General features: G+C 40.6%; 1 protein-coding gene across 1 annotated transcript in view; it reads left to right on the forward strand.

Annotated features, from left to right (window-relative positions):
- The first annotated feature begins 16,189 nt into the window (after positions 1 to 16,189).
- WDR12 (WD repeat domain 12) overlaps positions 16,190 to 26,350 on the forward strand; it is a 28,707-nt gene continuing 18,546 nt past the window's right edge. The window contains exons 1-3 of the mRNA XM_070956808.1: positions 16,190 to 16,284; positions 19,628 to 19,722; positions 20,530 to 20,624. Coding sequence (XP_070812909.1) covers positions 16,244 to 16,284; positions 19,628 to 19,722; positions 20,530 to 20,624 — 231 coding nt within the window. The 5' untranslated portion in view covers positions 16,190 to 16,243. The remainder of the gene's footprint in view (positions 16,285 to 19,627; positions 19,723 to 20,529; positions 20,625 to 26,350) is intronic.

Below are 26,350 nucleotides of genomic sequence, written 5' to 3' on the forward strand. Positions count from 1 at the left end.
TTTTTTAAAATCTCTAGTGATGGAGCACCCACAGCTTCTGAAAGCAAGCCGTTCCACTGGCTTATTGTTCTCACTGTCAGAAAGTTCTTAGTTCTAGGTTGCTTCTCTCCTTGATTAGTTTTCTTTGTTTCTTGTCTTGCCTTCCAGTACTTTGGAAAATAGGTTGACCGCCTCTTCTTTGTGGTAGTCCCTCAAATATTGGAACACTGCTATTATGTCACCCTGGTCCTTCTTTTCACACTAGACATACCCAATTCTGCAACTGTTCTTCATATGTTTTAGCCCCCAGCCTGCTAATCATCTTTGTTTTCTCTGTACTCTTTCCAGAATCTCAACATCCTTTTTATATTGTGGTGACCAAAACTGGATGTAGTATTCCAAGTGCGGTCTTACCAAGGCCTTATAAAGTCATTAGATGTGGTCATTCTGTCATTCCAATCAAATATGCCAGTTCTAGAAGTTGGACATAGAGAATGACTCTTCTATCAAATGACAGGGAAATAAGCAGGCCAGTATGGGAAGGTAATTTCTGAGATACTATACACCTAATTTGTTTGGAGTTTTAAAATTTATCACCAATACTCTGATTAGTCGCTGAAAACAAATTGGCAGCTATCATAACTCTTACATGATGGCATAATATAAACCTCCAAACTTTTTTTGTACTCACATTCAAGATTAGTTATAGTTTTCAGAGATTTTTCAAATGTATTTCCGAATATAACACATTGTACTAATCTGATCTGGCTATAACTATGATACCACAGAAAGGTATGACCAGAAGGATACCTAGTCAAAGGTACTGAATGCCACTAAGAAGCCCAGCAGAACCAAGTAGATGTATTCCTCCTCTCTCATTCATGATGTAGATAAGTTCACTGAATTGTGATCATAGTCTCTGTTCTGGATCTACTCCTGGAATCGGACTGAAACCTTCAAAAATTTGCAGTTCTGTGCTAAGGATTTCTGCCTTAATAGATTACCTCTGTTTAGGCAAACAACTGATCAGAAATAAAATATGAACTGATAACAAAAGATGAAAATTATGTCTTCAACTCAGTTAATGATAGTCCATAGTAATAATCTTTTACTGGGAGCCTCCTGGAAAAAAGAACTTCTGCTAGTAAATTAAATTAAATTAAATTATTACTTCTCCCAACTCATAAAAGAAGGTGAAGCTGGGAAATACATGGAAGACAAAAACTCTTACCTGGGATAAAGGTCCCCAACTGAACTCCTCAGAAGATACACTGTTAAAGATACTCTGTTTCCTGATCAGATCTTTTTAAATCTCCTACTGTACTATCTCAGTCGCAATTTCTATCCACATAAACAGAGCTGCACACATCAAAAGCTGGTCCAGAATGCGGCCGCGCGGGTAGTTATGGGAGCAGCATGGCGCTCCCATGTGGCTCCCCTCCTGCGTGAGCTGCACTGGCTCCCTGTGGTCTTCCGGGTGCGCTTCAAGGTCTTAGTTACCACCTTTAGAGCGCTCCATGGCATCGGACCGGGGTACTTACGAGACCGCCTTCTGCCACCAATAGCCTCTCACCGCCCAGTACGCTCCCATAGAGAGGGGCTTCTCAGGGTGCCGTCAGCCAAACAATGTCGACTGGCGGCCCCCAGGGGGAGAGCCTTTTCTGTGAGGGCACCCACCATCTGGAACGAGCTCCCCCCAGAGATACAGAAGATTCCGGATCTGCGCACTTTCCGCCGTGCCCTCAAAACATTCCTGTTTCAGCAGGCCGGCCTGGCCTAACTTTCCCTTTATATTACTTTTTGATTTTATTTTAAACTGGGATGTCTTGAATTATCTAGGACCAGAATGTTTAGTATATTTTAATTGGTTTTTTTATTATTAACGTTTGTATTACATGTATTTTTATCGTTCGCTGTTCACCGCCCTGAGTCCCTTAGGAATAGGGCGGTATATAAATTTAATAAATAAATAAATAAATAAATAACAGCAGAGTGGCCCTGTGCTCATGGGAAGTCAACAGTCTTTTTTCATATTTATTTCTGATCAGGGGTGAAATCTACTTACCTTCCTTACCAGTTCGGAAGTGTGCACGTCGCGCCCGCATGCGCTCCGCTTGCACACGCACCATCATCACGTCTGATTTTTTACCCTATGCGCATGTGCAGAGAATTAAAACCAGGAAGTAACGATGTCCAGGCTGCCACCGCTACCGGTTTGCCAAACCAGCTGCTGCCGCCGCTACCAGCTCATGTGACCCGGACAGAACCAGCAGGATTTCACCACTGTTTCTGATGCATGCACAATCCTATTCTTTATGAAATCATTCGCAGTCTAACTCTGGTTTACCCAACACACTAAGCCATAAAACTATGTTTGACTAACATACACAAAAGAAAATAAAGGCATTATTGCATGTGTGGATGCAAATTAGCCTAAACCTGTATCTTTACATTCTCCCGTCAGTTAGTAATGCATCTGTTTTCATCATCACTGGCTATTGATGATGTTAATGTTGATACTTTTCCTTGTTCAAAAAAATCAAAATATGTACATAGAAGAAGTAACATACCTTAATTCCCCTTTTGTGACTAGCCAATTTCTCCTTGTAACCTGTAAAAGAAAATGGCTATGGACTTTATTTTTCTTTATATTTTCCATCAGCTGAAATTCTCCCATTTTCATTGTACTGAAAACATCTGTATGCAAACAGAGATAAATATTTCTTCCTATCTTTTTTCTCTAGTCATGAATGGAAAAATATATCAAGAGAAAGGGAAGATTTCCCAAACATATGGAATAGCCTATATCCTTTTTTACTCTTTTTCCATTGTTTATCAGATTGATAAATTCTAAATGGAAGAAATGGATTATCATAGGACCAGCAAGGAAAGACATGGAGTATTGTTGGATGTAGGTTGTATGAAGATTTGACCTACAATTGACATCCCATGTATGAGAAATGGCTGTCAGGTACACAGGCTGTCAGTTTACTCTTACTCCACCCTCTACTGGAATTGGAGAAAGGTTTATTTTTACTTTTTAACACAGGAAGAGTATAGTAAAGAATTGGGCTTTTATCATCCCTAACAGCATTGATTTACACTGGGAAATCCAAGCGTGGAAGTCTATGCAATTGAGGCAATGGGTGCTGCTTTCATTTGCCACTCACATAGTTCCTTAAATTGCTCCCTTCCAGATATCTCTGAATGAGTGATTGAGGTAATAGTCTGAATACTTAGTAAGATACCCCCTGGAGTATAGGTGATGGCAGCAAAAATTATCGACCTGCTGAAGCAAAGCAGGAAGGAGACCAGGATATGAAGAACTTGAGGGCTTTCAACAGATAGGATTCGAGACCTCCTGCCTTTCACAAAACAGTCTTGCATATTTTAAAAATTCAAATGAAAAATATCAAGTGACAGAGTGTGAAATTTAGTAAAGGCTCATATTCACAAGAAATGCCTATTGGTAGTGAAGATGATCTACAGAACATTTCTCATGGCTATGGTTCATTAGCCACTTCATTTTTGGTCAGATCCCAGCAAACTTTGTGGTGGCCTGAAAAATTAATCACCAAAAGACCAATATGAGGTTGAGGCCACCAACTTCAAAGGAGGAAAATTAATTCTACCTGCAGCCTGTTACGTTTTCAGAACAGAACCTCTGTTTTGCATTAGAAAAGGTGAAAAACAAGCAGAGATACTGTTATAAGGAAAGTTCAGCTTTGCTAGTATCCCTAAACCCCACCAATTTTGCCAAGGACAAATTCCTGGTTAAACACAAGCTATTGTTGTTTCAGATTTGTACTACTGCTTAGCCTAACCCATCTGGCAGGATAGCCAGAAAGGTAGAGATGATGATTGATGATGATGGATGGTGTTGATGATGATGATATCATGTATTTCACTCCAAACTTTCCTGAGAAGACTGTATGAGACAAAGGAAATATAAATAATGATTTTTAAGAAATTGAACTCTCAAGTAAATGATTTCCAGCTAGGAGTGATGAAAAAAAAAATACAGTATTCAAATACAAACTCAAAATTTCCCCTTTCCCTTCCACCAGGTATAAAAATAAATTATTCTATTCTGTCTAATGCTTACTAAGCCAAGGACGCAGCAGGAGTCGTGTAGTAGGCAAACGTTTTTTCCATAGTGAGCTAGGCATATTTAGGGATTTTCTCTAGACATCTTTCTTGCAGAAACTAAGATGACTTAACCCAAAGCATTTTGTAATAGGATCTGAACCAACTGTAACAGAACCATCTAACAGAATTCTCCAGACAATCTTCATTCCATTTTTTTTTTCAAAAAAGCTCCTATGAATTACACCAGATTGGAAATCCACTTCATACAACATTCTGGTTCAGTAATAAATTTTCCAAATAATGATGGAATTTTATAACTAAATGAAAGAAGACAGTAATTCCTTCTTCTTTTCAAAGCTGTGAATGGTGTACATGGAATTAGCAATAGCACTCAGCATTTATTCTGCTTGTCTCTTTCCACACTCAAAACTTGGGGCTATTAGGGCTTAAGAAGCTCAGTATTTAAAAACTACTTAGCAGCTGTACCTCAACTTCTTACAATACACTTAGAAAATTCTCTTCCTCCCCCACAAAACATTTAGCAGAAATCGTAGTTTCTTCAGAAATTTCATGCCAAAGCTTGAGTTTAATCAGTATCCTTCTTTGTGGTGCTTCATTCCTTTCTTGAAATATGTATCACACACACACACACACACACACACACACACACACACACACACACACTCAAAGCCACACATATGGATCTGTGAATAGCTGGCGCTATGCAAAGTCAATAAGATACTAAGGACATTCTTCAAGAACTCAATGGGACTGTGGAAGACAACACTGGAAGTCAACTCAAGACAGCTCATATAAGTGGTCATCAAGTGTGGCATATACCAAGGTGATGCACTGTGCCCACTATTACGCTGCGTAGGCTTGAACCCCCACAGCCAGATAACCACAAAGACTGAGCGTGGATACGGGTTCAAGCATGACTACCATCAGCCACTCCTCTACACGGATTATATCAAGTTGTATCAAGGGTGAAATCTTAAAATTTTCGCTACCGGTTCTGTGGGCGTGGCTTAATTAGTGGGTGTGGCTTGGTGGTCAGGTGACTGGGTGGGTGTGGCTTGGTGGTCAGATGGGCGTAGCCAAGTCGACGTCACTTCTTTGCCCTTTTTTAACCTACAAAGCACAACACAACACAACTGGCTCACCCACAATGTAAAAGCAGCTGTGCTAGATCCAAAATGGCCCCTGCAACAAGCAGGAACCTCACACAGCCACAAAAAGCCCAAAAAACCAACTTTCACACTTTACACATACAAAATTTCACATACAGCTTTGTGAAATTTTGTGTGTTTGTGTAGTTAAGAGTGAAACACTACAGAAACACACTAAATCTCAGAAAGCTGCACAAATATTATTTTATTTTATTTTAATTTTTATATAAAAGCAGCTAAATTTAAAACTTCCTAAACTTTAAATGGCTAGGTCTAAAAAAAGAACAACTTAAAAAAAACCCAATTAACTATTTTTTTAAAGCTCCCAAAGGAGAAAAAAACTTACTCAATTGAAATAGGGGCAAGGCAGGCAGGCAGGCAGATAGAGCTGCTCACCAATGAGCTTGATTGCAGGCAGGGAGATTCAGTTGCTTGCTGATGTAATGGATTGCAGGGATTACAGCAAGTGAAGCAAGGCAGACATGCAAAGGTAAGCAAGCTGGAGGCTGGGGGGGGGTGGGGGGAAGGAATTTTTGCTACCGGTTCTCCGAACTGCCTGCTGCCGTTGCTACCTACTTGCCCAAGCTGGTCTGAACCGGGAGCATTTCACCCCTGAGTTATATGCAAACAATGAATGAGAATCAACTCACCAATCCACCTGACATAGATCTACAGCAACGACATTGGGATGTCATTCAGATTTGAGATGTGTGACTGGATGATAGTAAAGAGAGGGAAAGTAACTAAGACTGATGGGGTGGAACTACTAGAGAGCCACATAGCAGACATACAGTTACAAGTACCTTGGTATCCCACAATCACATGGGAACCATGAGAAGGAGGCAAAGAGGACAGTGACATCCACCAAAGGATTACACAGGTCCTGAAGAGCCAGCTCAATAGGGAAAACAAGATCCATGCAATTAACATATAAGCCCTGACATCAGATGTCCTGCTGCTATAGTGAGCTGGCCAAAGAAGGACCCAAAAGCTGCCAATGTGAAAATCTGGAAGCTCTTCACAATGTACAGAGGTTTCCACCCCAAGTCCAACATCAGGGACTGTAAACTAGATGGAAAGAGGGTGATTGGGGTCTGGTGAGTAACAAGGACACACTCCTAGATGAAACCAGAGTATCCAGGAATACATCAGTAATAGGGCATCCAAAGATGAGCTGATGAGAAAATTCCTGAGGCAGCAGCAGACATGATAGGAAGATCAAGCAGGGGAGGTGACATGGCAAGATAAGAACCTGCATGGGATGTCCCATCGATAGACAGACATTGGGAAGTCCTAACAGTGCTGGAAAGGGCTGTACAAAAAGACAGCACTGAGGCACTGTCCAGAACAGCACAAAAACAGATTCTAAGCTCCAAGTCCATAGAAGCAGGAGTCTACCGACTAGAGGTGCAGACTATGTAGAGGCCTCAGAGACACTCCAATACAGTGGCAGGGTGATACAGACAGAAACAGCATACACTGAATGGTACAACCAAGGAGCTGGCATTGTGTACAAGAATGTCTGCACAAAATATGGACGACGAGACCATCCTATGTCTGGGTGGGAGATTCCACAGAAAGCTGTGGAAGATAAGAAGGCTAAGAGCCTGTGGGACTCCCAGATCCAGGCAGACAGATAGATACTAGCCAATCAACCAGACATCATAATAGACAAGAACCAAAGACAATGGTGGTGATAGATGTAGCAGTGCCAAGTGCCAGCCACATCAGGAAGAAGCTGGAGAATTATCAGGATCTGAAGGAGGAACTGGAAGGATATGGAATGTAAGGGCCAAAGTGGTCCCTGTGGTAGGACTTGGGTCTGTGACTCGTAAACTGGGAGAGCGACTCCAACAGATACCAGGAATAGAATTGTTTCGATACAAGATGGGCAGTAAATAGATTTAATAAATGTCGAAGCTTTCTGTCCAAAAGTGTGCAGTGCTAGGAACTGCTAAGATCCTCTGCAGAACTCTCAAACTTCCAGGCCTCTGATAGAAGACCTAAGAAGACAGAGGAAGACCCAAACCACCCATAAAGGTGGGAAGAGAATTTTTTTAATGCAGTGTTATGACTATTTTGGGGAGAGGAGAGAGTATATCAGTGGAAAAGATTCTTCAGAAAAATTAATTATTCCTCCAATAACATAAACATATGTTAAACATATTTGATTTCTATACTGCCCTACTCCTTCAGGAGTAGGGCGGTATAGAAATCAAATAAAATAAATAAAATAAAATAAAATTAAATAAATAAATAAATAAATAAATAAATAAATAAATAAATAAATATTAGTAATACAAACATTTTCAGTCACATACATCCCCTATTCTTGTTGATCTTCTACTGTCCATTTTTCATTCAGAACTTATTTCCTTACAGCATCATATTTTATTCAGTTTGTCTCATTTCTCTCAAAAAATCCTTCTCTTCTCAAATAACTTCTCTCTCCATCATTAGCAGAAACATAACAGCAAGCATTACCATCATGAAGCACAGCATGATTGCGGGGGACATATCATTAGGGTCTGAGTTGCCTGGGCAAAGGTAGGTTTTGCTATATCAAAGTAAACGATCTCAAAAGCAGCTTTCAGAATTCAATTAATATATGAAATTTGAATATATGAAATTTGGACTTGGTTTGTATACTGCATCAAATCATGAGATTGGTTTCGACTTAGTGAGCTATAGTCTTATGTTCTTTATTAGGATGGACCTGATTAATCTAGCATGGATCCATAATTGGCCACATAGAGACTGAGAACATGGTGGAGCTGGATTTCTGTAAAATCTCCTAATAGCCAATATCTGCAATGCCAGCTACACCTTTCATAAGAATGTCAGGAAATAGTGTTTTTTCTCTGAAATTTGAAAATGCCTTGCATCTGGAGGCACCATAATATGTTTCAGTTCTGGTTTAGATATCCCATCACTCAATATAGGTTTGCCACTCAATTAATACATTTTCTTTGGAATAGGCTTGTTCAATAGTTCAAATCTGAAGAGTAAACAGTGACCAAAGTACACGTGGCCATCCACGTCACACCTATTGACATTTCCTTACATCAAATATGTCTTTAATGAATTTCCAGCAAAAAGTGTGCACATGCATATGATCTGAATCACCTTTCCCACTTTGAATCCAGGTTGATACACAGCCTTATTATGCATTGCTACATCAATTCAAAAATTGAAAATTCCATGAAAATGGAAATTGGTGATTGATCTAAGGCAGGCCGATTTGTAACTAGTGAAGTGATCAGCATTATATTTTGAACATAATATCTAAGATGTATCATAATTGGAATATTAGCTTTATCATTTCAAGTATTTTCTTTAGAAATATGCAATTTTATGTAAAAAGAACCTGAGGTTTGCATTTCAGTATGAATATTCAGTGTACACAACAAAAAATGAGCTACAGATTTGTTACAATTGTTGACATTTTAATATTAACAAAATCAAGTGTAAATCTTTTCAGCTTAAAAATGGTTTCTCTAAACCATTTTAAATATTTAAAAGCTACTGTAGAAAGTTCGCACACCCACCCCTCTCCTAGAAGAATGAAATATCTTGAGAAATATTTAAAAAGGCAGAATATTATATTTCCCTGGATGATAAATTGAGAAACATGTTTTTTTAGAGGGAGAAAGCAGCCCCTACCTTTCTTAATAGCCCTCTGCAGATGTCAGCACTTAAGAGATAAAGAGTTTATTGAAAGAAGCCAAGTATCTAGGCAGCTCTATTCATAGGCAGAAATTCCCTGCAGTAAGTGTCGGGGCGTAAATCAGCTTCGATACTCCCCCCTAGGGTAATTGCACTTGATTAAAGACAGATGGATCTTGTTTTTCCATGTCTGAACAAAGGTAGGATTAGCCCTCAGCCACAATAGGAAATGCCCAATGCCCCTTCATTGCATCAGCAGTCCAAACTTCAACCACTTAGCTCAGACAAACATGACCCCTACATTGGCCCCATGGGAATCTGACAACAGCCAATAGAATACAGGAACAGGAGGCTCAAGTTCAAAGCCCAAGAGAAGGTATAAAACCCCTCGCCCTCAACTCCATGTGGTCAGCTACCCAGAATCACATGTGCTTGGTGGTTCTGCTTCATCAATAAATGGACCCTCTTTCCAATCAGCCTCCAGCCTCCAGCCTCCATTTTGTCTCCAGTGCCTTCCTCCCGGCTTCAAACTGAATAGCAAACAAGAATGTTAAGCATTTCAGAAAGTCTCTTTGCATAACTACAGTATTAATTTGTGCATAACTTGTGCTTGATCCTAAATTACTTTCATTTAACTCATAGAGATCTGGGTAAGAATCTCAATCTTGGAACATTATTCCAAGCACATTGACTGTTCATTGTAAAAGTGGACTTTTGACATTCATTAGTCTGTATGTGTTTACTCTTTTCCTCTAACAGTTTCAAATAAAAGGAACAGCAGCTGCCAACGTAGCTTTATGACTCATCTAGAAAGATAATGGCATCAAATGTACTCACATTTATATTTTAACAAAAGCTACACCGTTGACTTATAAATATAATATTTTAACTTTTTCCCAAGCTAGAAATGGAACAATAGGATTCAGGAACTTCTTTAGAAATGGGGGCCATGAGCAAGCACCCTAATGAACCCCACTCAATCATCCCTAACTTTAAAGGAAAACTTTCTTAGGAAATTGGTTTCGTACAAGGAATAAAGATAAAGCTTAGAAGGACTATGCATGTGCATACAGAACACAGAAATTACATTTACAAATACAGAACCATTACATTGTTTGTTGTTTGAATTTCATAAATTTCAGTAATGCTGAATTCTAACTTTATACAGATAAATATTCTACCATAGTTCTTTACAATACAAAGTAATCTTCTGACTTGTTCAGAGCTCTGACATCCAATCATTCTTTTACTTTGAATTTCATGACTTTTCAGAGAAAGGATTTTGCATTTTAAATTTTTTTACTGTGGAGGAAAGATGCAAAATACAGATGAAGCTCAAATTATTCAAGAATAATTCAAGAAAGCTATAGATAGGACTACGATACATTTCTTCTAAAGTGAAATGTATTGAAGATTTTCTTCTGCACAGTAAACTGAAAAGACGTGTCCTGGTATTCACCTTTTTATCCAAATGTGTCCCAGGAAGTATAGGGTAAACTGCAAAAAGAAGGCTCCAGCTGGTGCAGAATGCGGCCGCGCAGGTGATTATGGGAGCGACGTGGCGCTCCCATGTAACACCTCTCCTGCGCGAGCTGCATTGGCTCCCGGTGGTCTTCCGGGTGCACTTTAAGGTGTTGGTTCTCATCTTTAAAGCGCTCCATGGCTTAGGGCCAGGATATTTGCGAGACCGCCTGCTGCTACCGATAACCTCTCACCGGCCAATACGCTCTCACAGAGAGGGCCTCCTCAGGGTGCCGTTGGTCAGGCAATATTGGCTGGCGGTCCCCAGGGGGAGAGCCTTCTCTGTGGGGGCACCCGCCCTGTGGAATGAGCTGCCTCCTGGAATACGATTGATCCCGGACCTCCGGACCTTCCGTAAAGCCCTGAAGATGTTTTTATTCCACCAAGCCGGCCTAGCCTAAATGGTTCTTAATTGGGATTTTAAATTTTATGGATTTGGGGTTTTTAAATTGGGAAGCTAATAATTTAATTCTTTTTTAATTATCTTAACTTTTGTATTTGTATGTTTTTTAATTTTGGCTGTTCAACGCCCTGAGTCCCCTCTGGGAGAAGGGCAGTATACAAATTAAATTAATAAATAAATAAAAAGCTGAAATGTAATTCACCAAGTTTTCACCAAATGTATCAGATGTACTTAGTCTGTATGATCCATTGGTCATAGAAGAAATGTTATCAATATGCCTAAAAGTTAGAGGTTAAATGCACTGGGTGAGAAAGTTTTTCTTCCATAATTATTTTGTGACTTTTATTTGCCATTGTTTAGAAGGTTTTCTTGGCAAGTACTGTAATTTCTTTTCCCAGAATCTGCTCTCTCCCATATTCTGCATTTTTACTTTTCATCCCCCCCCCCATTAAAGAAAGAGAAAAGGGGGAATCTATCTATTATTTTTTGTAAAACAATCTCTATTAGATATTGGAATTGAAATACTAAAAAATATCCATGTTTGTATCCCTTGGTTAAAAAATATGATATCCAGCAATCCAGCAACTTCATATGAGAAATTTGAGGTCTCAAAATTAGCCATAAATAAGGTTGTGGAGAAAGTGATCTAATGGTAGCTGCACAGGACCCTGGATGAAATAGATTATTATGACCCCTTTTACTCAGAGCTACAAGTCCTCATTCAAATTATAGAAGTCTTCTTTAAATTTCAGATTCATAAAATATCAGAGATAAGATTTAAATAAAAGGCAAAAGCTGCAGTTTTTCCAATTACAGTGCAGATCAGAATTATTTTTCCCCAAATAGAGTCAATATATAATTGTTTAATCTTTATTCTTTTAAATAATGAATAAATCAGTCATCTCTATGCTCAGAAGCTTTTATAACATCCTACTACAGAAAATGAACTCTGCTTTACATTTTTGAAACATTTATTTATTCAATTTATATGGCTGCTCATCTCACATGACTCTGGGTAGTGCACTATTTTAAAATAAGTAAAAATGTATACAATAACTAAAAAGAACCTAAACAATAAAATATACATACAAAAATAAAAGGACACTGCAACCAATCATAAAATGTTTTTAAGATAGCCAAAACTGTTATATTCAAGTGCAATATAAAATATTGTCAACTTTGGATAAATACTCAATTTATAAGGGAGTGTTTTTTCTATTTGATGAAACAAAGTAACTGAAACAAGTACATGCAGCTCTATGAGGACACATCATTCTGTTCTTTAAAATGGCAGTTCATTCATCAGTCTGACTCTAACCAATGGTGTTTTTTTTGCAGAGAATACAACATGGTTCTTAAAGCTTAAGATAACCACATAAACCAGGAGATGGCAACTCAGACCTGTGGTTACCATGGCATATATGACAACATCCATAAAACCACAAATTAATTTTAAAATTTTAAGTTAAGGTCAACATTTAAAAGATTTTGGTGTTTCATGTCTACAGATTATATAGCATTTTTTAAAAAATGATTGGGACCAGTACTTTTGCAAATGCATTTACTCCACAGATCAGAGAACAATGATTCAATTAGCAAAGTCTGTTACAGAGCTAAACAGTGTCATCAAAACTAAGCATCCATTTGGCATGTGAGAATGTTTAACATGTTTACAAAGTACAACTTTTAAAGAAGGAACAAGCAAATCGTGTTAAATATTTGCCGATAGTTTCCACATGCAATTATCGATACTGTAATTGAGTCATTGCAACTCTTCAGCATCCTTTACTTAGATCTATGTCCACTACTTCTCTAAGTAAATGCACTTACGATTAATAATTTCAGCATTAGCCAAAATTGCAAATATTACAATCACATGCGTTTTTAATTAAAACAAATTTCCTTTTCTATTCAGTGCGGGTCCTTTTCAGCAAAATGAGTGTTGCCTCTAAATTATTGTAAACTGCACGGCATACTGTTATTTCTTTTTCTTTAATTTTCAAAAGTACTGTCCCCATTTTGTATTCCAACGTCTTGGTAACGGGCGATAATGGGAATTATAATCCAACACTAGAGGTTGCATTGCAATACCTGGTTACAAGGAGAATGGCAGGCTAATATGGTGGTCCGCCCACCCCGGATGACTAACAAATCCTATAACCCGTCTCCTCCCCTGTCATGTTTCTGCCTGTCCCTTTGAGCAAGCAAATCGGAGGCATCTTTACACAGCAATCACAGCCGAAGGAGGCTGGAAGCTAAGGAACAAGACTTCCACCCTGGCATGGGGCGCTCTGACTCCGCCTACCCCAGGGACTAGGAAGGAGGAGGCGGGCAGTAAATTGAGAGCGCGACTCAGCCCTGATTCAGCACGCAATAGGCACGTGGCGGAAAAGGGGAGGGGAAAAATCCAAAGCGAGTCTACCCAACCCCGTCTAGGAGTTCAGCACTCACGTAACCACTCGTACAGCGCAAGAGCAGTGCTAACACTACGCGAACGCTTTTCAAGGCAACCTAATGGGCCACCGTACTTCCCGGAAGTTGATTGTCGGTGATTGCCAGGCCCCTGGAAGGCCTTTTTGTTTTTCATCTTTTCCGGTTCCGATGAATTTTAGGCCATTTAGATTTAGAGACTTTAATAAATAAAAAGCCGGTCTTTGTTCCCCCCTATGCTTCATAGATTGTTGGAGGGATTCAACTTTGCTCTAGGCCAGTGTTTCTCAACCTTAGCAAATGTACGATCGCTGGACTCCAACTCCCAGGATTCCCCAGCCAGCCAAGCTGGCTGGGGAATTCTGGGAATTGAAGTCCACACATCTTAAAGCTATCAAGGTTGAGAAACACTGCTCTAGGCTTTCTCCTGATAAAAGTGTTTACAAAAAGTAAGCGCTCTCAAACAGAATAGGTTTTATTTCCCCATTGCGGCTCGTATGTGCTATAGATTATTTCTTAGCAGGGCCGGATTTTCCTATAGGCTAACTAGGCTTCAGCCTAGGGCCTCAAGATCAAGAGGGGCCTACATTCAAATTGTTAGCAAAATTAAAATTACACTTTCACTATAGGTGAAAGGGCCTCATAAGTGGAATAGCCTAGGGCCTCTTTTCATCTAAATCTGGCCCTGTTTCTTAGTTATAGCTATTGGCAACTGCATTGATTATTATAACTACCCAAAGAAATGTTCAGGTGTTTGAGTTAATGGTATAATCAATTTGTTAAATGTTAAGATTACAAGCGAACTAGAGCGCAAGCATTCTCAAAATTCAATACTTAGCATTCCTACTGGTTTTCATTCCTGTCTCTCCAACTGGCACTTTCACTAAGATTTCACTTTCTATATAAATGATCATATACAGTTTTATGAATGAGATATTTTTATATGATTTCCAGAGAGAAAATAGCATATTTCAACTCTGGACTGGAAATCAATTTTTAATAAATTTAGAAGTACACTTGACTGTTGCACGTTGTGGAATTGCAAGGTTGTTTTTTTTTTTTAAAGTTTGAATGCTGTCCAGGGCCAATATACAGTACAGTAAATATACTACTAAAACTCAGATTCCTGTAACTTTTAATTGGGCAAAACGGTGCACCATGGGGCAAAACTTTTTGAATCAGGGTACCTCAAATAACCTAATGAACAGAATGTGTCCAAAATCTGGGACCTTTGACTCTTGTGAAACTGAAATTTGGCAAATTTTATAAAACATTTTATGATATAAATATTATCAAAAAGCAGTTTATGTTATAATACAAAAAGTTATAAAACATTTCCTGTGCTGAAGTTCGTGCTGTACAGTTGAATATGTTATTTTCAGGGCAAATACATTTCTGAATCTATCCTAACTTTTGCAGTGAAAGCTCAGATGATCTGTCTTGTTGAAGATACTGAGGATTATGGTAAGAAACGATGACCCAAGAGGACACGGGTTATCTAGTAACAAACTATACTTGAAGTAAGCTACGTATTCAAAAAATACATTATAGGCATATTATCGAAAAGTTCGAATTTTAAAACATTTTTTTTCCAATATTTTCATCCTGCCCACCCGAGAAATCTATCTAACGCAGTCCGGAATTCATAAGTTATATATTCAGTATACTTATTACTGTAAATAGTCCCCGCTTTTGTCTCAGATAAAAATAGCATGGAAGGCAGGCACTGAAGTCGCTGCTCGAACGTATGATATGATCGCGAGTTGCATCATGGGAATTGTAGTCTAAGATATCTGCGCGTTTCATTCAGCTTGCTCTGTCCTAAATACACGCATTCCCGTTCACTTCATATTCTTTTAGCGGAAGAAAACGGGTGCCTGGCTTAAAACTTCAATTCGACGTGACTCGCCCTGACTAAAGAGGGGTTTACTTCTGAGTAAACACGCCTAAATTGTGCGGTAAACATAATGTGATCCTCCAGATGGGAATTCTCCTACTCCCTAAAAGAGGTCTCTTAAGTCTAATTCTACAGAGGGTTGAAATTATAATCAGCTAACGAAATAATGAAAAGGGAGTATAGTAGCTGGGAAACTCGGGCCTCATCAGAAAATTAAGACAGCTTTATTAAGCCTGTTGCACTTCTGGTAGGGGTGGATTTCAGTTCTCCTAATTCTCCTAATTCCCAGGCATTCCGACTTAACCGAGTCTACAAAAATGCTAATTTGAAGGGGGGGGGGGCAGCAGTAAGGCAAATGTTTGCAAAAACAAAACATGCACATACAAAAAAAAAATCCCCAAATATTATAACAGTCACCATTCGCCTACTCTAGTAAATTAAAAAAATAAAAGACAAACTGAACTCGGAAGACGGAGAAGAAAGTGCAAGAGAAAAAAAAAGGACAAAGAGGAAACAATTAAGAAAAAGAGAAAAGGAACAAGTAAAAGAAATGACTTTCGATCTTCAGGACACATTTAGCTATTCTTCCCTTCATTGGGCTACTATATTATCAGTGCTACAAGAGAATAAAATATAAATACTGACATTGACAGAATCACCCTCTGTCTAAAATTGTACGAGTAGGGCTTTAGCAAACTACGAACATCGCTGAAGAATGTCAGAGCATTGTTCGTGTTTCTTAAAGAATAAGAATAAGCTCAGGGTTGCAAGAATGTGAACCACTTCCACGATAACACGCGGGTTGTAGAAGAGAAAAAGTAAAAATAAAAACGGCACCGGGGAAGAAAATGCTCCTCAAATCAGGGATCTCTCCTTCCTCCTCGTGGAAAGAAGAAATATTAAAACTCCAAGGCTGGGTTTTGACCTTTAAGAGTAGACCTTACTAATCACTCCCGGAACTATCCATGAGCCCTGCAGGACTGGGCAAAGGGGACTCTCAGCCACGTGGGATCTTAGGATTTGGAGAGGCCGGGCATCTGTTCGCGTGTTGCGTGACCGCTGTGGAGCTCGCCAGCCGGAATCGTTGCTATGGCACAGCTTCAGGCTCGCTTCTTCACCAGCGATACGAAGTAAGTGGAAACGGAAAGTCTCCGCGAAGGAGAATCGGAGCTGTAACTTTTTAAGGGTCTCCTTGCATGGGACCATCGTTTGCATGGGACCATTAGTTTTGGCTCCCTCCTCACCTTTTGGCCCGAAAGTGAAACAAAGCTTTTGCCCTCTTCGACTTAAAATTCGAATTAAAGCTGAGACGGAGGCAGAGGGGCATGCCCACCTAAGCAATTTTGGAAAGCGATCTCCAAGATCCTGTGCTGGAGAGCGGGCCGCTCTTCGTAGCCGGAGCGCATCTGGGCTTTGCAAACGTATCGTTTTCTAACCAAGTTTTTAGTAGTAACTATGGCAATTGGATAACTTAGGCAGTTTGTTTTGGAATGGCCATGTAGCCTTTTGTTGGGGAAGCCCAAATGCAGTTTGAGTGATTAAAAACCCATCATCCACGATTTCAGGGAGCAACGTTATATACAATAAACTATTGGTTGCCGCTTCTTGGAAGGGCAGTCAGCTTATTTGTTAAACACTGATTGCAATAGAAATATAATTGAAACAAAAACGGGATTTTGAAGTGATATTTGTTGCAGTTAACTCTCACTTGATAGTACATAAACAACTATATTAGTCCGTGTGCAGAGGAGTTCCGGTGACCAATAATTCTTGTTTCCTGATCAAACGAAGGCAGGAAGGAAGGTGTGCTTACACAGTTCCATAATAAATGGAATCACACCTGCCTTCTATCTTGTGGGAAACCTGTTTTGTAAAAATACTCATGGAAAAATTGTATAATAGAAATAAAAAGAAATGGTAAAAATTATTAACTCATTTATAGATTCTCCAGGTGAGTTATGTGAGTGTAACTATGTACTCTAATAAACCCAATGAAATATAGTAAAACTTGTATAGGCAGCTTGCTGCCACCCAAACAGTTGTATTTTCTGTTCCCACCAAATTCAACTTGCGTGGCTAATGACAAGGAATTGTAGAAGCTTTAGTCCAAAATTAACTTGCTTGGAGAACATGATAGAACTGAATAGTTTTGCATGCATGGAAGCTTTCTACCACTTGGATGCTAATTTCTATTGTACTTGGTTTCTCTGAATTGGTTGTGGTGCCATTGTGGTGCCCTGTGAGATAGACTAGCTTTATACATATTGAGATTTATATCAGGAAGTTACGGTTTTAATATCAACACTAGGATTTGAAAAGTCACGTGAAGCCTGTCATGTGAAGCATTACAGTTGTATTGTGTTTATCATACTGATTCTCTTAGAATCATATTACTGCAAAGTGTCAATTTTAGACCACTGAATCCAACCACCTACTTAGTATAAGAATTTAACTTAAAATATCTAGACAGCCAGTTGTCAAGACTCTGCTTGAACACATCCAATAAATGTGAATTTTTTCTAACATTGCATTTGTCTTTTTTTTTGCAGCCACATCAAACTGTTGACTTGTATTTGATTTGCAATCCATGCTATTTCAAGATTTTATTTCATCCTTACATTTGATTTTTCTGTTAAATGTCGTTCTATTATTTCATTTCTCTCACCTGAGATTGTTTTGAATTTTATTTCATTTGTAGAATAATTAGCAAAATTTTGTGTTGTCTACAAAATTGATTAACATTTCCAACATTTATTCTCATCCAGCATTAAACAAACATAAATAATCCCAAATTGATCGTTGTGGCACCTATTTCCAATTTGGTGAGGAATAGTTGATGAGCATTTATAAGAGTACAACTTTCCTGAAATTGAGATATAATACAGAATTTCCACACCGATCAAAGTGTGAGATAAGAGCTAATCTTGTTTAGATTATTCTTAATGCTGACTTCTGGAAAGACCCATACTTATTATGTTGTTTCTAAGATCAGTATCTTTATAATCTTCTCTGGAATCTTCCTAGGTATCAATTCCAGACTGAATGATTTATAGTTCCCTAAATCCTTGTTGCTAAATTTAGAGATGTTTACTTTTCCCAGGCATCTTGCATTTCATTAGTATGTTAGAATTTCTCAGTGATAGCACCTAAGGATTTAGTGGTGAGTTAGTTCTTTCATTACTCTAATATATTTCATTTCATTTCATTTCATTTATTCGAATTTCTATACCGCCCTTCTCCTTTCGGACTCAGGGCGGTGAACAGCCAGATAAAAAACATCTATACAAACATCACAGTTAAAATAAAGTTAAAATAATTTATAAATTTGGCCCATAATTTAAAACTTGTCAATTAAAATAAATATTAAAATTTTAAAACTAACCCTAAAATCAGGACAGACCGGCTAGCTGAAAAAAATGAGTTTTTAGGGCCCGATATACCGGTAAGTTAGCATTCTGGAGATACAAACTCATTCAAAGGCAAGAGGAATTCTATGACCATGTTTCTGTCAATCTCAAATTTGCTTTTGGTTCTTATTCTACCTTCTAGCTTTGTTTCTATGGTTGACTGCCAGTTTCTGCTATAGAACCAGGGTGGTGGTAGTGGTTATTTTGTTTTTTGATCGAATAAATCTTTCTTTACACATCTTAGTGGGTGGTATGTAGGCTTCAGGGGATCAATGTTCAGGTGTTGATCAGAGTTTTTTCAGGATGTTTCACTCACACCCCAGAGAGGCCTTCTCAGTGCAACCATTCAGAAGCGAGGATTGTCTTGTAGGATTTCTACTAGTATTCAGCCAGCTATTATAGCAAACTTACTCATTCTTGCTCATCAACCAAAGTGTGGCCATTAACTGCTCCTTTGATTTTTTCATGAAGGATACCTACAAGCTTGCATTGGCTATAAATATATGCTTTATTCAGGCAGGAAGATAAATATGTTACAGGAAATGCAAATCACAAATGCAGATTGCATCTATTAATCTTTGCTTTGGCTGTTTAGGGTACCAACAGTACAAGAGCTTTCATTTTTTCAGTGTTTTCTCCTCTGATCGTTTCACTTAAGGAAAAAATGGTAGATATTTTCTTGGAAAACTGCTGAGTCTGCTCTTCTTGGAACCAGGCTGTATTATATTCCTCTTAAGAGTTGCTGGTTACTCTGTAGGAAGTGGTTGTCAGTCACCCACAGTGATAATGAGCATATCTCAGTAGGTCTTATAAACAGAAGCCATTCAGGAGAGCACTGTTTTCATTGCTCACAGCTAAGCCCACCATCATGCAGAATACAAGACTTTGAAGTTGTTTTCTTCTTCTTCCTGTGGAATTCTTATAAAAATGTCTGTGAGTCCTGTTAGTTTCCTCTCTGAGCAGAGAGTCTTGAAAACCCAAAATTTCAACCATATTTTTCTCTGAGAGAGCTGAAGGTCTGAGATGCCATGTCTTGTTAAAATATGTGATTCTTTTCTCTCTGTAGATATACAGTAGATGATGTTCCCTTTTCTATCCAAGCTACCTCTGAAGTTGCTGACCTCAGTAACATTATCAACAAATTGTTGGAAGCCAAAAATGGTATGTTTATATTTGAGATGTGGTGCCATCAATATTGATTCTAACCCTCTGGGCTATTGCAAAATCAGGTATCAAAAACACATAAATAATCACAGTTATTTTGGATTTATAATTATACAGACTTAACTTATTTTGATAACTGCTTACTATAGAGTTTTCAGATTCAGTATTATTTAATCAAAAAATTAGAAGTGATTATAATGTAATCCATGCACTAGATTATAATGGATTGTTTAACAGTTGATCTCTCTATGCTTTCTTTCACCAACCCAGGATATGGATATGGATATGGATATGGAGTCTCCCACAGTATGGAAAAATAGATTAGACTAAGGGATAGTGATGTCAGACTGGGTACTCCATTCAAAATATAGTCGTATTTACTTACAATTGAATGTTCATTTACTTGAAATGAGAACAAACGTTAAAAAAATTCCCTCTTTCCCTGGATGCTTCTTTACACACACAAATTTTTATCTCAGCAGCTTTGGAATGAAGCCAGATTGTCTGCAATAGCAGCTCAGTTTTGTTCTCATTATTGTTTTTAGAAAGCAATCCAGAGGAAGTAATATATTTTGTGAAGAAGTCTAGCAAAACATGTGATTGGAAAAAAACCAAGATTCTGCATTCCATTTTATGTATATTGGTAATATTACTAGTGGACTGGAAAGCAAACTTGTTAAAGAAAATATGGCTATTCAAGAACAGCGAAAGAGAGACTATATCTTAAGAGACTATCCATTTTCCAAATCTGCTCTTAATGTAAATTGTAACTTAAGTAACTTGATACCTTTGATTTGTTTCTAGATGACCACAGTTATGTGGAATTTGACTTCCTTGTCAAAGGACAGTTCTTGCGTATGTCTCTGGTCAAACACATGGAAATGGAAAATATTTCAACAGTAAGTCATTTTAATGTTTTTTGAAGAAAGAGGTGAATGTTATGAATTTTTAACATTTCTCAGAAATGTATTTTTAAAAATACAGTGCAATTTTCTTCCTAGAAGCTATGCGGGAGACTTGAATGGGTATGCTGCCTATTTATTTATTTTTAATCTCTGCTTCATGCATTGTAGGTTTTGAAGCACATAGTGTCAAACAGTATTCACTTACATTAATAGCTACATTGGTAGCCGCTTCTAGTAATGCCTTTTGTAATGATGACCTAAACCGTCAGATTTGCAAGCAATGACGAGAGGGGATGGAAAGATCTGGGGTTGGAGAGTCCGGTGGATGGCTCTGGGATGGGGCCTCCATGGGTGGCCTCTCCTCCCCCTCCTCCCCCCCTTTCTGGCCCTGTTATCGGCCTGGGAGTCAGCCTTCCTCCCCCCCCCACCCTCTCCTCTCCCTTGTGTATACATCTATCCTACGGAATTACTGGGCAACTACTGGGCAGCTTTATTTGTACCCCGCTTCAAATCAAATCATATTAAATCTAATTGAATCATTTCCATCGAAACTCCCGGCAGATGGGGACTTGGACAGTATTTTGTGGACCCTGAGGGAAGTTGGCTGTTTTAACCATCTTTTATCAGAAGGGATAATATCATCAAATTCCTTGCCTTTGGACATCTGGCCGGCCACTGTGAGAGGGTGGCTGGGAAAAACTTTTCTCCCGCTGACTGTATAAACCAACTCCTTCCGCTGCTGTGAGAGAGCAGGGGATTCCGGGTTGCTGCTTATATAAAGACCTTCTGTCCTAGGACTCTGTGGACCCTACCAAACTGCTTTCCCATTCTGATCTTACTTGATGTACTCGGCGGCGGAGCTATGTGCACTGCGAGACTCCCCCCTCTCGCAGGTTTGGCCCTCCACTCTATCGAGGGCCTACCTTAATGACGGGCTTTGGAACCCCGAGAGGTGGCATGGTGCGAGAAGGGGGTTGAGGGGTTTTTTAGCTAAATTTTTAACCAAAATTTTAAGGGGACCCGGAAGGAAGGGAGGGGGTTGTAAAAGTGGACCCGGGGGGGTTCAGATAGCAACTGAGCGGGCTGATGGGTCGATTGGCTGCAACAGAGGGGTCATGAAAGGAAATTTAACTGGGGAGCAGGGGGACGATAGGAAGGGCTGTGTAATTGAAACAATGAGTGGGAGGGGCAGGTATGACGGGCGCAGGGGGCCATATGTGCTGGGGGTGCGCACATGCTGTTTACGAGCAATTACGCACCCCGGCCCCCAATGCGCGACTCGTGTCCTGGGTTGTGCAGAGTCTCAGGCCCAGGGTCCGCGGCTGATGTTGTGTAATGCCAGGTCGGTCGTTAATAAAAACCCCCTCATTTGTGATCTTATTTTAGAGGGGGGTGCGGACCTGGCAGGTATTACGGAGACCTGGTTGGGCCAAGAGGGGGGGGGTTCCCCTCGTTGAAATGTGCCCACCAGGTTTCCGTGCATTTCATCAGCCAAGGGCCCAGGGGAGGGGTGGGGGAGTGGCGGTGATTATTAGGGAGAGTCTTTGTCTTTGTCCGAGGGAGACCACTGTTCCTCAGATAGCCGGACCACTGTTTCTCTTTGTGAAGTGGGGCCGTGGGGTGCAGATGGGTTTGCTGACTGCGTACCTGGCTCCCTGCCACGTGGCAATGACCCTGCCCGAGCTACTCGACGTCATTGCCGGGGTGGCGGTTGACACCCCCAGACTTATTGTCATGGGGGATTTCAACCTTCCGTCTGCGGGTGAGGCATCAGAGGTGGCTCGGGAGTTCATGGCTTCCTTGACGGCCATGGACCTGACCCAGTTAGTTCAAGGCCCAACTCACATAGGGGGACACACTCTGGACCTGATTTTTGTCTCTGGTCAGTGGTTGAATGATCTTGGTAGAGGGGACCTAGACATCAAATGCTTGTCATGGACAGATCATTTGCTCCTTCACTTAGACTTTCCTACCGCTTTCCCCCGCCGCAGGGAGACGGAACCGACCAAATGGTTCCGTCCCAGGCCCCTGATGGACCCCGAAAGGTTCCTGACGGAGCTTGGGCCGTTTCCTGAGACTCTGGCACACGACTCGACTGAAGAGCTGGTGGCCGCCTGGGAGAGTGCGGCCACCGGAGCTTTGGACCGCGTCGTGCCTTTGCGGCCTCTGACCCGATGCCGATCTCAATTGGCTCCTTGGTTCTCTTGAGTTGCTGAGAGAGTTGAAGCGTCGGAAAAGACGCCTAGAGAGCATTCGGAGGACTAGTCAATCCGATTCCGACCGGACACAGGTGAGGTCTTATATCAAAACCTACCTAGTGGCGATAAAAGCGGCGAAATCTAACCATTTCTCCGCTCTTATCACATCTGCAGAGAACCGCCCAGCCGCCCTGTTTAGGGTGACCCACTCCCTTCTTCGGAGGGGAGTGCGGGAAGATCCCTTGCAGGGCCGCGCTGAGGATTTTGTGCAATTCCTGCATGATAAAGTCGCTCGGATTCGAGATGGCTTGGACTCCGATTGGATGAGTCCAGGGGAGGAGACAAGGGCAGGTCTTGAGAATATTATCTGGGAGGAGTTTGATCCTGTGGCTCCCGAGGATGTGGACAGGGTTCTGGGTAGGATTAGTGCCGCCACATGTTTATTGGACCCGTGTCCCTCCTGGTTGGTACTGGCCTCCCGGGAGGTTACACAAGGCTGGCTCCAGGGGATTATAACTGCTTCTCTGAGTGAGGGTGCCTTTTCCGCCGCCTTGAAAGAGGCGGTGGTGAGGCCCCTCCTCAAGAAGCCTTCCCTGGACCCGGCTGAATTAGCTAACTACCGTCCGGTCTCCAACCTTCGTTTTGTGGCGAAGGTTGTTGAGAGTGTGGTGGCACGACAACTGCCCGGGCACCTGGATGAAGCTATCTATCTAGACCCGTGCCAGTCGGGCTTCAGGCAGGGGCACAGCACAGAAACGGCATTGGTCGCGTTGGTGGATGATCTCTGGAGGGCTCGGGACAGGGGTTGCTCCTCTGTCCTAGTCCTATTAGATCTCTCAGCGGCTTTTGATACCATCGACCATGGTATCATGCTGCGGCGGTTGAGAGGGTTAGGAATAGGGGGCACCGTTCTGCGGTGGTTCTCCTCCTTCCTCTCCGACCGCTCGCAGTTCGTGTTGGCAGGGGGGCAGAGGTCGACCTCGAGGCGTCTCGCATGGGGAGTGCCACAAGGGTCGGTCCTCTCGCCCCTTCTGTTCAACATTTATGTGAAGCCGCTGGGTGAGATCATCCGTGGTTTTGGGGTGAAGTGTCATCTGTACGCTGATGATACTCAGCTGTACATCTCCACCCCAGACCACCCCAACGATGCCCTTGATGTGATGTCTCGCTGCCTGGAGGCCGTGCGGGTCTGGATGGGGAGGAACAGGCTCAGACTCAACCCGTCCAAGACCGAGTGGCTGTGGCTGCCGGCGTCCCAATATAGTCAGCAGGTGCCATCGCTGACTATTGGGGGTGAATCTTTGCCCCCCACAGAGAGGGCTCGCAATCTGGGTGTCCTCCTGGACGCACGGCTGTCTTTAGAAGAGCATATGACGGCCGTGGCCAGGGGGGCCTTTTATCAGGTTCGCCTGATCCGCCAGTTGCAGCCCTTTCTGGACCGGGACGCCTTGCGCACGGTCACTCATGCCCTTGTCATCTCCCGGCTGGACTATTGTAATGCTCTCTACATGGGGCTCCCCTTGAAGAGCACTCGGAGGCTCCAACTGGTCCGGAATGCGGCCGCGCGGGTGGTTATGGGCGCAACTCGTTGTGCCCGCGTGACACCCCTCCTGCGCGAGCTGCACTGGCTCCCAGTGGTCTTCCGGGTGCGATTCAAGGTGTTGGTTACCACCTTTAAAGCACTCCATGGCATAGGACCCAGGTACCTTCGAGACCGTCTTCTGCCACCAATAGCCTCCCACCGACCAGTCCGCTCCCACAGAGAGGGTCCCCTCAGGGTGCCATCAGCCAAGTTATGTCAGCTGGTGACACCCAGGGGGAGGGCCTTCTCTGTGGGAGCCCCAGCCCTGTGGAATGAACTGCCCCTGGAAATACGTAAGATCTCCAACCTCGGGGTGTTTCGCTGCGCATTGAAGACCCTGTTGTTCCGCCAGGCCGGGCTATCAACATAATAATTTTAAATTGGGGTATTTTAAATTTTTGGGGTTTTAAATCGGCCAAATCTATTTAATTATTTTAATTTTTTTTTTTTTTTTATTGAAAAAGTTTTCAAATACAAATTTTTTCCCCCTTTTTCCCCCCCCTCTCCCTCCCCCTCCCTAACCCCCCCCTCCCCACCCATCCCCCCCTGTGACTTCTTCGTAAAAACCCCTAATTCATAACAGATTACTTACTCCCTCCTCAAAATACTGACCTTTACTTACTAAAAATATTATAAATATCATAACATCCCCCTTTATCCATACGTTTCAGAAAAGAAGAGAACAAAAAAAAAAAAAAAAAAAAAACATTATACTATAACTATTATAAAATAACTTCTAATTTAACATAATAGTGTTTTATATCTATATATTATTACAACAATTCAAAACCACCTTCCACTTTAAAACTATACGATAAATCCTACTTTAATATTTAATCTTCTATATATATTACTATAACATTTCAAAGCGGCCTCCCCTTAAAATCTAATTTAACATTTATTCCACTCTATCCATTTCCTCCACTCCCCTAAATATATCACTTAAAAATCCCTTTTCTTAAACTAATCAGTCTGTAGTTAGCTTATTCACCCACTGTCCTGCAAATTTACCATACACAACAATTCTTAATATCTTTAATTCACTGCCCACACTACTTAAATATATATATATATATATTCCATTATATCTAAATAAAAAAAAAGAAAAGACAATAACTTTAAATTTATAGTCCATATAATATCTTCTTTGAGGTCTTTCCGCTGGATTGTTAAAACCAACATCCATAATAGGGTAACATAGCTTACTGATGCAACAGTTTATTCAAGATCTTCAATCATATCTGCCCCCATCAGTAATAAATATCTTCTTATATGTATAAAAGTAAAAACAACCACCCGAGTGACATTATAATTATATTCCATATAATAATAATTGTGGGTTTCATCAGGATTATTGATTTCCATCATCGTAGTGGGTAACAACCGGATCTTCTGCATGCCCCAGCATGATTCTCTTGCCTTATGATTCAAGATAATTATAATATATTTATCAACACAAAAAGAAATTTCAAAGTAGATAATTCAAATCCATCAGTTTGAGGCTCTTTCCACGTCCCAAAATTACGGCAATGCAGAGATCTGCCACTATCCTCAGGATGATATTGACCAATATGTCGCCTCCTCTATGTTTTCACATAATTATTCATATTTTAAAGTCACTGGCTTCACTGTTGCTTGGGTTAGAAATTTCTATTTTTATACAACCTATTTCTTTTTTTGTTTTCTTTTTGTGGGTTTGACTTCCATCCTGGTTTCCTTTCTACAGATTGTGTGTCAACTGGTCGGTTTTCATTCTGCTTTGTAGATTGGTCGTGTTGATTTTGTTTTGGTGTCTCATGTTTCTTTTTTATCCCTTGTATATCCCCTAATTGGTTTCCATGCTTGCCTTGATAAGTCATCACATTAAAATCAGATGGCACTTCTCTCAAATTTGTAGATAATCCAGCTGGGGTGTCCGGTAAATCCAAAGGCAATTTATC

Source organism: Pituophis catenifer, unplaced genomic scaffold (genome assembly GCF_029215685.1).
Source record: "Pituophis catenifer annectens isolate HBS135680 unplaced genomic scaffold, rPitCat1.0.hap2 SCAF_1, whole genome shotgun sequence".
Classification (NCBI taxonomy): Eukaryota; Metazoa; Chordata; class Lepidosauria; order Squamata; family Colubridae; genus Pituophis; species Pituophis catenifer.